Source organism: Lycorma delicatula, chromosome 6, assembly GCF_047948215.1.
Source record: "Lycorma delicatula isolate Av1 chromosome 6, ASM4794821v1, whole genome shotgun sequence".
Classification (NCBI taxonomy): Eukaryota; Metazoa; Arthropoda; class Insecta; order Hemiptera; family Fulgoridae; genus Lycorma; species Lycorma delicatula.
The window spans coordinates 78,432,003-78,444,985 of record NC_134460.1 but is presented as its reverse complement, the minus strand read 5'-3'; the positions used below and the strand labels follow the sequence as shown (position 1 = coordinate 78,444,985).

General features: G+C 32.9%; 1 protein-coding gene across 1 annotated transcript in view; it reads right to left on the bottom strand.

Annotated features, from left to right (window-relative positions):
- Positions 1-12,983, bottom strand: part of ft (cadherin-related tumor suppressor fat) — an 817,460-nt gene that overhangs the window by 756,086 nt on the left and 48,391 nt on the right. Inside the window, exon 2 of the mRNA XM_075367925.1 lies at positions 4,917-10,412. Coding sequence (XP_075224040.1) covers positions 4,917-10,097 — 5,181 coding nt within the window. The 5' untranslated portion in view covers positions 10,098-10,412. The remainder of the gene's footprint in view (positions 1-4,916; positions 10,413-12,983) is intronic.

Sequence of the window (12,983 nt, the reverse complement as noted above, 5' to 3'; positions counted from 1 at the left end):
AAATGAATCCTCTTAGATTTTTGTATTCACCAACGATTTGAGTCTGAAAGTATTTAGCTTTCATTAAACCGTGTTGTATATCAGTTTCGTTATTATAAAAATGTATTACATAAATTGTGAAATATTTAATTTGTGTATCGGGGGATCGGTTTAGTTATGTTTTTGAATACATTGTAATCATATATTGAGGAGATGCTTTTATCTGTAAAAAGACTGATTTTAACTCTACAGTACTAACAAATTTTACTCGTTCTAGTATTTTACTTAAGCATAAAAAAGTAATCAGATTATAAATATCATTAGAAATAATATCATCGATAATTTTTTATTTAAAAATTACTTTTACTCATAAAGATTGGTATTATATATTTTTTTATTTTTTTACTCTTTCAAGAAAAGGACTTTTCTCTAAATCAGACCAGTTTTCACCCTTACCACTAAAATTACAGACCTCTTCTCATAAATGTAGGACTTCAAAAAAGATTTTGGTTTTATAATCGAATATTATTATATTCTTGTATTAATTAATTAATTTACTTTTTGAATCAAGATAGTAATCAACATAAGTAAGATTGTAAAGCTTAAAGCTATTTTTATCTTAATATATATATATATATATATATATATATATATATCATTTACAGGTAAAAAGCTTAAGTTTTATTATAAGTTTACGTAATATTGTTGCAATATTTTTTTTTTAAAGAAAACGAAAACTGTATTTAATCAGAAAACTCTTTGCTAAATTTTTAATGATAATTAACACAAAACAAGTCTTAAAAATTGCTTGGTTGTAAGAAACAAATTTATAAAAAAAATTATGTATTATTGAATTTGGAAAATAAGTAAGAATAATTAAAAATTATAGTTTATCCCTCGATAAATATTTTTTATTATAATATTTATTATTAAAAAAAATGTTTATCACTTGATTTTATTAAATTTTAACTCAACGCTACGTATAAACGAATAAATATTTCCTAAATAATTTTTTCAGGGAATAATCGTAACGATAAACCTGTTTAAACCTCACTGATTTTGTTTAAAACTACATTTTTTTTTAGCAAGTATAAAAATAAAAACAGAATTATTTTAACGTTTAATTAAAATTAAAAAAATAACAAATTTATAAGTAATTTTTTTACATAGTACCTCAAAAAACAACAAAAAGAAAAAAAACGTTTCGCTAGATTAAGTTTATTATACATGCATATATTTATTTTTGATGCGAAATTTTATTTTTTATTTTATTTTTCAAACGTCAGGATAAATAATGTGTGTATGATAAATGTATTATTTAAAAATTTAAGTCCTCGATAAGCAATTATTTATTTTAAATATTTATCTTTATTTATCTTGATGAAATTCATGATAATTGACATCAGTTTTGTTATATATATATACATCGTTTTATATATACATGTACACCTGTAAAATGTCTGTCAACCCGATTACAGCTGTAAATTCTGAACGTTTTTGGAATTTTTATTTTTTATTTAGATTGAGTGCAGCAAGAAATAGTTTTTTTTATCTTCCATATAAAGTATTTATTATATGGAACTGTATTTTAACATATATTTGTACGATTTTGTTTTCCTTTACAAAAAACATAGTAATTTTTTTATTTTATTTAAAATTTTAATCTCTATCTGGTTCCTTATTAAATAATTACGATTATTTATAAAGTTGTGTTTTTTAAAGTTAATTTTATATGTATTTTTTATACAATTTTCAATTCTATGTCGACAGTGATTTTAACCGAGATGTAATTAATTAGTATTTAACTGAAAACTTTTATTTCTACGCAGAATTAAATTATTAAAAAAATAAACACGTAATTAATTAGTTTTATCGTATTTAAACTAGTTTTATTTTTCACAAAAAATAAAAATTTGAATTTTTACTCCCTTTTGAGAACTATGAGCAGACGATCGGAATGAATAAATCTTTACTTATTAGTATTATTTTTATTTATTTTCTAATGAAGATTAATATTATGTGCCTAACATATTGCGTAAAAATTATATTAAAATTATAAATAAAATTATTTTTATTTAATTTTTCCTTTAATCGTTTTCTTTATTGGGAACATATTTAAGATATTAAAACATTAAATTTTCTTGTATTATAAATAGTTTATTTTTATTTATTTTATTTTTTCTACTCCAAATGTTTGTAGTTTTACGTTTTTTAATACGTTAAAGGCGTTGATGAGAGTAATTTTTCTGCTTAAATTATTGATTTCATTTGTTGATAAAATTTAGGAAATATATATTTTTTTTGCTTAATTAAGATTTACGCTTTAACTCTCGACCCGTAAAGGTCTACTTATTTTATTTTTTAGCTTAAATTATTTTATATTTATTAATTTTCTTAGATTATATAAATGATTAAAAATGTAACAAAATTTTTAAATCTTTTTAAAGTAATACAAATTTATTATATTTTTTTGACTATGATTTTTTTTTTATATTTTAAAATAGACTAATACTCGTAATAAAATAAACTTTTTTATCAATTTTTTGTGAGATTTAATGTATATAAACTTTTCTATAATTTATCCAGAAGTTGTAAAGTCAGAATATAAATATATATATAAATTTTAATTATACTTACTGTGTTTATTTACATGGTTATTATTTGTGAATCCTAAATAACTAACTTTTTTTAATATCCTTTAATTAGAAGTTATTTATTTATGTTTTTATGATTAGATTATTGACTTCTTAAAAAGATCTTGTATTCTTTATAGAAACCCTCAATTATTCATGAAGTTTATTGATTTTTTTTTTTTTTAGTCTGATTAAAACAAACAATAAATAAAAAATTGTAGAGATATATGGATATATTTATGCTTAAATTGAAAAAAATAGATATTTTTAAGTCGCTTCTTTATATTTTTTATTTGTATTGTATATTTGAATTTAATTCTTGTGTGATGGTGCAAAAATATATCTATTAATAATTTTACGAGCACACTTGGTTCCAGCATCTGTAAATTCGAATTAGTTGTTTTCAGAAAATATTTATCCGTTTATAATTATACATTTGTAGTATTCAATGTAATTGTTATTCATATAATTTATTGTTTGTTTTTTTTTCGAAAAGAAGTAAGATTGGTTGGGACATTTCTGGAAATGAGGTAACAAATTTATCAACCTTGTACTAATTTTTTAATCCAAGCAGTTTTTCAGTAGCTATTGAAGAAATTATTTGTAATTCACTTCCTTTATTAAAATATTTGTGTCATGTAATATTGTACATAACTAAACATATCTCTTGGAAAACTCTAATACTGTGCTTCGCTAGTATACTATTTTTTTTTTTTTTTTTTAATTTATTAATGAATAAGTAGATTTAGATTATATGAACAAATTTTCCTTTTAATTTATTTATTTAATTAAAATTCTTACAGGAAATTGGGAGATTTTTTTTTGTTTATCCTTTAACTGTTGTTCAGTCTTGAAGAAAATAACAAAATTAACTTATTTATTAGCTAAGTCTGTTTAATGATTCTGAAGCTAAATATTTTGAAATCAGTTTCAGACACAAGTGGTGAAATAATTAGAAACTTAACCTAGGTAATTTGTTTTTATTTTAACGCGTATAAAACTCCTTAATTGACCTACCAAAACTATAAAACTAATTATTTCATTTATTAATAATTTATTTTTAATAAAAATTCTACTGAAAAATATTATTATTATTAGTTATTTCTAACTATTTTAAATATCAGCTGATAGGTAGTGACCATTATTCCAACGTAAGAATCGACGTTTCTATGTGTTTAAATGTAGGTTCTTATCTGAAGATTTAAATTTTCTTACAACATAAATTAATTCATTAGAATATAAATGTGTTTTATAATTTATATTTGTTTGCTAATAAATTAAAAATGTTTGTAAGTTTTTAAAGATTTTGTTTTTATAATACGAGTATATTAATAAAAGAAATATTATGACTTTTATTACGATAAAATTATTCCCCTCATTTTATGTAATTTTATTTTACAATTTAACCGACTAATTTTAATTTAATATACGAGTAATATTCTCAGACCGTAATTAAAGCATTCCTAACTGTCAATTAGTTTAATTTTTTAGTACAGTTTCCATTCTAATATTTCTAAATAAAATCTGTTATATTCGTGTACCAATTCCACATCTTTTCAAAATGGATTGCAGAGTAAAGTATTTTTCACTTTTTATATTAAATGTTTCAATTCAGTCGGTCCGGTAAAATATTAAAAATTGTATTCGCTGTTTTACGATCTTTTAATATTAAGATATAACATTTTTTTTCCAATTTTTAAAATAAAGTAAGACGCTGCAAACGATGGAAAACATAGTTTTATTTATATTAAGCAGTAATTATAGTAAGTTAGCGTTATTTTAAATTTAATCCGAGGTGATCCCTGATAAAAATAATCAGAATCAGAAAGGAGGTGCAATTTATAGACAAATTAAGATGATATCGACAATTTATTGGTCTTTGATCGTTTAATTAATTTAATTTACTAGTTTTTTAAATCGTTTCGCTGATAAATTAGAAGATAATTAATGGACCATAAAGTAATGTATAATGACTTTTTTAAAACCCGTTTCTTTAGCCTACTACTTTTTTTTACTTTTAGTAAAACTACAGCAAATATTGTAATGTGGTTTTATAAAGAATTTTATCAGTTTTATTGTCGTTTTAAAAAGCTACAAAATCGAGTTCCCATTTTGTTATTAATTATTTTAAAATACCATAAATATCACGAATTTCTTAAAACTATGTAACGGATCCTAATATGTTTTTTTTTGTGTATGTCTGTGTGAGTGAGTGTGTGTGTGTGTTTTATGTTTTTTTTATAATTTTCATTTCTGTAATGTTACATATTAATCTATTTAATAAAAATTTCATATATTTCTTACCTTTGTTTTAGCGATGCGTGGTGTGTTAGTGTTTGATAAGATGGCGTGGACTTCCACCTCGTACCAGTCGGTCCCAGCCTCTCTGTCCAGCATATCAGCCGTCGATAGGATTCCTAGTTTGGTGTCCACGTCGAACAGTCGATCGGCTTGTCTTCCTCCTTGTCCGGTTACGTTGGTCACGTAGTATTCTATTTCGGCGAGAGGGTTGTCTCGTACTCTAGCACTCACCGTCAGCACGCTGGTTCCTGGAGGTTCGTTTTCGTACACACTACCGGAAGGACTATCCGTATCGAATTGAGGACCGCCGGGACCGCGACCTGTTGCTATCACCGTGATGTACGCGTCGGTACTTTTACGGTCCGATTGAACGGCTTCGTCCGTCGCTTTTACAGCTATCTGATATTTAGGTTCCGGAGAAGTGAGCGGTCTGCGTAACATAATATCACCCGTGTTGCGGTTAAGCCGGAACAGATCGGAGCTCCCGGATACGAGATCGTACGTGACCAAGCCGTTCGTGCTGGAGTCCAAGTCTCTAGCGGTCACTCTCATCACCCGACCTTCTACCGGCAACAGCGCAGCGTTCATCGACACGAACTCCGGTGCGTTATCGTTGGCGTCCTCCACTATCACAGTAACCAGTTTTTCTGCGGATAACCTCGTGGACTCCGGCACAGCCTGATCGGTAGCCACTACGGTGAGTCTGAACGTATCCACCGCCTCTCTATCGATAGGCAACTGCGTATGTATCACTCCCGTCTTAGGATTGATTTGGAAATGCATAAGACCGGGATGATACGAATCTTCGGGCTCTTGTCTGGAAATCGCGTAAGTTATTTTTCCGTTGATTCCGGAATCAGGATCTTCCGCAGTAACCGTCACGATAGGAGTATTAATAGGAATACATTCTCTGATTTGACGCACTATAGCCGTGTTAGGAAAAGCCGGAGGATTGTCGTTACAATCTTCTACGTCTATTCTAAACAATATAGTAGTAGACAGTCTCGGGTTGCCGCCGTCGGATGCGGTTATGTTTAATAAATAAGAATTTAGCTCTTCGTAGTCCAGTTGTTTATGAAGATAAAGAGCGCCAGAAGCGGGGTCGATTTGAAACGTGTCTTTTCTGTTTCCTGCGGAGATAGAGAACACGACTTCGCTGTTTACTCCTAAGTCGGCGTCCGTAGCACGAAACTGTATCAGCCGTGTATTAACGGCTGTGTTTTCCAAAACCGATATTTTTGAATCGGACTGCGTGAATTCAGGTGCGTTATCGTTTTCATCTAAAATCTCGATCAGCAACGTTGTAGTCGAGGATAGGCGCCGGGCGGTAGGTGCAGCATCCCTTGCTAAAATTGTTAATACGTAGCGTCCGGTAGTCTCTCGGTCTAACGTTCTAGCCACTGTCACTTGTCCTGTCGCCTCGTCCATAGAAAACCTTCCGTCTTCGTTACCACCGCTGAGCGTGTAGAATACGTCCCCGTTTAGGCCCTCGTCTAGATCCGTAGTAAACACTCTCATTACCTGCGTACCGACGTTCGATCCCTCCGATATTTGTACTCTGTACGGTAATCTAAGGAACTCCGGAGCGTTGTCGTTTACGTCGGTCACTTGAACGTTAACTTTTACTTTATCTTTCAGTCTCGTCGCCCCGTTGTCACTCACTACGGCCTCTAAAGTTAAATAAGTCTGTCCGGTCGTTTCCAGCAACTGTTCGCGGTCGAAAACATGTAAAGTTTTTATAAAACCGTTTTTCGGATCGATAGCGAAGTCATTTTTAGCGTTTGTTAACGAGAATGTTAGTTCCGCATTCCGCCCTATATCACGATCCGTTGCGGTCAGTTTACCGACAAAGGAATCCGGAGGTTCGTTTTCTCTAACTTGAAACGTAAATGTCGAGTTGGTAAATTCTGGTCTGTTGTCGTTTTCGTCTATCACATGAATGACAACAGGTACTACCGAACTTCTAGGAGGAACACCGTGATCGCAAGCTGTGACAGTCAGGCTGTAATAATCCCGATCTTCACGGTCTAATGGACTTTTTACGTACATATATCCGTCTGGAAACACACCGAATTTTCCTTCCACGTTACCCTCTGATATTAAATATGAAATTCGACCGTTAGCGCCTAAGTCTGTGTCTGTAGCCGCTAGCATGAAGAATCTGTCGTTCATAGGCGTAGATTCCAAAAGGGAAGTCTCGTAGGAAGTATGATCAAACACAGGAGTGTGGTCGTTAACGTCATCTACAATGACGATAATGGTGTGTTTGGATGATAAGGAAGGATGCCCTGAATCCGATGCGGTGACTTCAAGTGTAATAGCAGCACCGGGATCAGCGTGTATCGGCTTGTTGAGGTAGATAACTCCCGTCGATTCGACTACTCTAAACTGCTGGTCGGGATTAGAACTGAGAGAATAAGTTACACGACTGTTAATACCGGAATCTTTATCTCTCGCTCTCGCTAGATAAACTTCCTGACCGACAGCTGCATTTTCTGGTATGTGCACTTCATCCTTGTCCCTAGGAAATAACGGTGGATTGTCGTTTTGATCGAGGATAGAAACACTAACTGTTGTTTTTCCGTACGATAAACCTGCCCTCGCCGCTACTGTTAAAATATAACTGGCTTGCTGTTCTCTGTCTATCCTTTTTGCTGTTGTAATCACTCCCGTTCTCTCGTCTATTCTGAAGCTGCGATTCGGGTCACCGTACATTATCGAATACCTTTCGTTCTGATGAAAGTCTAACGACCTTACTTGTACCCTCCCCACTTCTTTCCCTATCGTAGGTTCTTTTTTATCGTGATCTTCAGGTATCTGAAAAGAATATCCACCATAAGCGTCGAACTCCAACTCTTCCGTATGAGAATCTTTAATAATCTCTACGATAGCATCTTCTACAGCTTTCCTATCACCCCTGTCCTTAGCAGAAATTTTTATTTTATAAATTACTTTTTGTGAATTTATTAACGACACTTTTAAAGTTATCACACCGGTTCTATCGTCTATTTGAAACATACCTTCGCTACCGCTCTCCATGCCGTATCTTATAACTGCATTTTCTCCTTCATCTTTGTCGGTGGCGGTGACCTGCAAAAGCGAAGCTCCGACGGGAGTATCGTCGCTGACCTGAACAAAATATTGTTGCGGGTAGAATTCCGGACTGTTGTCGTTCACATCTTGTACGGTTAGAAAGACGGAAGCGGTGGACGACTGCGGTGGAGTACCCTGGTCTCTTGCTATAACTCGAACCTCGTAGTGCGGTATCGTTTCTCTGTCTAATTTCGTCTTAATAGTCAGTCGTCCGGTAGCCGAATCCAGAGCGAATACACCCGGTTGGACGTCGGAATGTAAGCTGTAAATCACACTCCCGTTAGTCCCTTGATCGTGATCGATAGCTGTAAGCATGGCGACCAGAGTGTTCGGTGGGGTGCTTTCCGATAAAGAAACGTTAATTTGCGATTGTGAAAACTGCGGTTTTTCGTCATTCTCGTCCAAAACTAACACTTTTAATTGCGTATGCGCCCACTTCGGATTCGGACCGCCGTCTCTCGCAGATATACGCAGCTCCACGGTTCCTTGCACCTCTCTGTCTAAAGCCGCCTTGGTAGTTATTAGTCCTGAATCCGAATCAATCTGAAACCACTGGTGGTCGTTCCCCGAAACAAAAGCGTAATATATCTGAGCGTTTACACCGGAGTCTTCGTCAGTCGCCGTTATGCCGGCTACATACGTGCCCGGAGGCGCGAGTTCACTTAATATAGCTGAATATTCACTCTTTTCGAAAACTGGTTCGTGATCGTTAACATCATTCACATGAATAATAAGAAACGCAGTAGCGGTCCGCGGTGGGGAGCCCCTGTCGGTAGCGACCACAGTTAAATTATATTTATTCGTATGTTCTCTGTCTAAAACACCATTAACGCGCACTATATCAAAACTTTGACTGTACTCAAGCCGGAAATGGTTCATTTCATTACCGGATCGAATTTCAACTCGAGTTTCCCCGTTCAGCCCTTCGTCCTGGTCGATAACAGACACTGCTGCCACTACGGATCCGTTCGCCGCATTTTCATCGACGGTAGCGAAACCGGCTGTAGGCGGAAAATATCTAAATTTTATAACCGGGTCGTGATCGTTAGCATCCACAAGGTTAACCGTTACGTAGGTGCGACCGTCCTGACGGGGGGTACCGTGATCACGAGCGTACACTGTAAATACACAACTCTTAGGACACCCTCCGCTCGATTTAGTATGTGAAACTTGTAAACAGTTTTGATGGGGGCAGTCTAACGGTTCGGAAGTAGAAATAACACCGGTTTCCGGATCGACTGTAAATTTACGAACTGTATCTGCTAAATAATACGTTATCTTAGCGTTATCTCCTAAATCACTGTCCGTCGCCATAACCTGTAACACTTGAGTACCCGGAGGAACACTTTCGTTTAACGATACACTGTAGTCACTGTGATCAAATATAGGAGGATTATCGTTCACATCTAAAATAGTCACATTTACCTGGAGGTAGCCGAAGCGCGTAGGACTTCCACCGTCCCTGGCGGAGATGTTAAGTTTATAGAACGCTCTCGTTTCACGGTCCAGCTTGCCCGTCGTCTGAAGATGTAAATACGAAGTCTCGCCGCTCGGATTCGCTGTTACTTCCAGTCGGAATTTATCCTCCTTGTTGCCCGCTACAATCCGGTAGTCGTCCGACACGCCGTTCGTTCCGGAATCCTTATCGGTAGCAGCATCCAATAACAGTCGAGTGCCTGCTGCGGCGCTCTCGGAGAAGCTGACGGCGATGATAGGCTCGGGAAATTCAGGAGCATTATCGTTAATATCCACTACCACTATTCTCACCTCGATGGGGTACGTCGGTTGGCTGGAGAGGACGACGAGGTCGTAGCGATCGTTGGAGAGACTCTCGCGGTCGAGGACGACGGCCGTACGAATTTCTCCGGTAGAACCGTTTAATACGAACTCCCGCGGCGGCTCGTTAAAGCGATAAGTAAAGCCCGGTTTTATAGGTATCGCGCCTACGAGGGTTCCTCGCGGTTGTCCTTCCAGGATCTCGAGCTGGACACGCGTGTCGACGGCACGGGACTGCATCTGGTCCGGCGGTGCAGCGGCCGCCGCAAGGCCTAACACCAGCCAGAGCCAGGCGGCGCTCTTAATGCATGACATTCCTACCTGTCCCAGTTCATCACCATCAATCACATCTCGCACGACAACGCGGCACACGACGCGAACAGTTCTGTCTTCACTGTGCGACCGCCCAACATCGACTGACTCCACAGTTCCCCCTCCCGCTGGGAGCCCGCGAGGGATCCTATGGCCGCAAATAGATGGGCCTAGGCCGGCCAGGTATTCAACATGGCGTCGGCAACCTGTATCTCCCCTCTCTGTTTCTCCCACCGGCTTCTTTCTTACCTCTGCTCTCGCTGTTACTTCAGAAGGCCCTCACATATAGCCGAATTTATTCGCAGCCCTCTCTCCCTTCTGGAAAAAAACAAAACAATGTTTACGTTAGATCGATCGACTATAAATAAAAGTTTATCATATAACATAAGTAAACGAAATAAAATTTGTTTAAACAATATTTCACGTGTTTTACAACAATTTAAACACACAATATACCGTATTTATTATACGGTTCACTCTTTTATTTACCGTTCGTATTACTTTATTATTAAAAATCGTTTTCGAACGACTAAAACTACGAAATTTTGAGAGACAGTTCTTCGTTACCTTTACGGTAACGATGTATAAATTAATAATTAAAAATTAAATTCGGCAATTCGGAATCGCATAATAAAAACGGCGAATGCACTTTAAATTACATCGTAGGCCTATTTAATTTTACCGGAAACTCGCGCAAGGATCTCTTCCTTTCTTTTTAAATAATCGCTTATTTATAAAAAAGTAGAAATATTTAAAATAAAAAAGCTAATTTTTCTTTATTTCTTAAAAACTATTTTCAACGGAAATAACATTTTCATTAATTATTTTCTTGCATTATATATTAGTAAATATTCTTTTTGTTTGATGTCGTTAAAAAATGTAAGTATTTATTCAAAAAGGTAGTTTTTATCTTCCATAAAATGTATTATTTTGTAGCATCGTTAACTTTTAATAAGGACATACTAACAATTTATAAAATAAAATCAATTAGTTAATCTTTGTGTTCATTAATAATAATTATCATTATTTAAATCGACCTGTAGTATTGTTTCATTAAATTCTAATTCAGTCTACATAAAGTCCTTTTTTATATAAAAATATTGCATTAAATGTTGGAATTCTGTTTTATTTATCGATTAAAGTTTAATTATTACAAAAAATTATTTCGGTCGATAAATTATTAAAAAAAACAATCATTTTTAAAATAACATATGCATTAAACGTACTTGTTGCATAAAGCTAAATAAATATATCTACGAGGTAAAAGAAATTAGTATTTTTTATTTCTTTTATAACTTTAGATATTCCAAACGTTTATCGACTTTTATTTTATTATGACGGTCAAAAACCCCTCAATATATTTGTTAATTCGTTATAGATAACATAGTTTAATATAGGTCTAATATATTTATTTGTTTTTTAAATTGTTTTACGCTAAATATTGTTTAGTATTAATAAAATCAAATTATTCGTTTTATCTGAATGTAATTTCATTTTAGTTTTAATATTATTTACTTTTGTGATACTAAAAATGATAATGAGTTTGTTATTTTATTTTCGGAATTGTGATTTATACTTAAACAAATAGTTTTAATTAATGCCTTCTTTCTTTTTAATTTTTTATTTCTAGATTTTTCATTCGACTTATGATCATCGGTTCTTATATCGGATGAATTAGTAGTTTAAAATTTTATATTTTTAATGCGTTCACAATATCTTTTATCGGAATATTAATAATTTTTTATTACTAAAATTTGTGAATAAATAAGCAATCTATCTACAGGGGCATATACAAGCTGAATAATTTTTTTATCATTTTATAGAATCCTTTGTTTAGGTATATCTTATAGGCTATAAAATAAAAATATCAGTTTCTATACTTCTGCTGTTCTACCATCATTAAAAAGGGCGCTTTCTTATCTCATACAAAGATGATGATATTTGGCCAACTACATATTTAATCGGTCTTAATCGTCTTTAATCGGTCAACTGCAAATTTGAACGCGTAAATTTTAAGGTATCATAAATGTTAAACAGAGCTAATTTCGAGTCTTATAAACATGTATTTATATATTTGTAAGACGACCATAAAGTATTGAAAGATAGAGTTTACTTCATATGTAACAAATAACTAATGTTTTATGTTAACAGAATAATTTTTTCTTTACTTTTATCACACTTAATTTTAAGATTTTTTAATTTTTAAAGTTTTATTATTATTAATATTACTATTGATTTTATAAGGAAATTAGAAAAACCGTAGTTGCTATTGTGATAGAACGATTTCGAAACTCTTTTAAAAATACGTATATCTATATTTTAACAAAAAAAAAAGAATAAGCGAACAGATAACTGTAAATTTAAAAATTGTTATTATGTCCACGAAGTTTTCTTTTTGTACTAATTAATTTTTCTTTTTGTAAATAAATTTTCCCAATTATTTTTCAATAGAAGAATTAATAAGCATAGGAGTTGAAATAGGCGTTTCAATCGTGTCTCTATATCTTATATTCGCAACATGTGATTCAGTCGATAAATATAAACTTTTTATAACTCGAAGAGATCATTAAAATCTTCCAAGTAAATTAAAATTATTAAAAAAATAAAATCGCAAACTGTTATGCCATTGCTTTATTATTTTTTTTTACTGTAATCCTAAAACACTTTTCATTAAATACCTATTTGTATTTCTTAATTTTCAAAATATTTACTTTATTTAATTAAATGAATTTAACGTAAAAACTACTGTGAAGGATTATACCGTAATATGGAACTCTACATTCGCAGCAGAGTAATAAAATTCTGCTTAGATTAAATTTAATATTATTCACAATTTATTTAATACATCTAATCTTTATCAGAAAAAAATACTTACTTTATAGGGGGGAA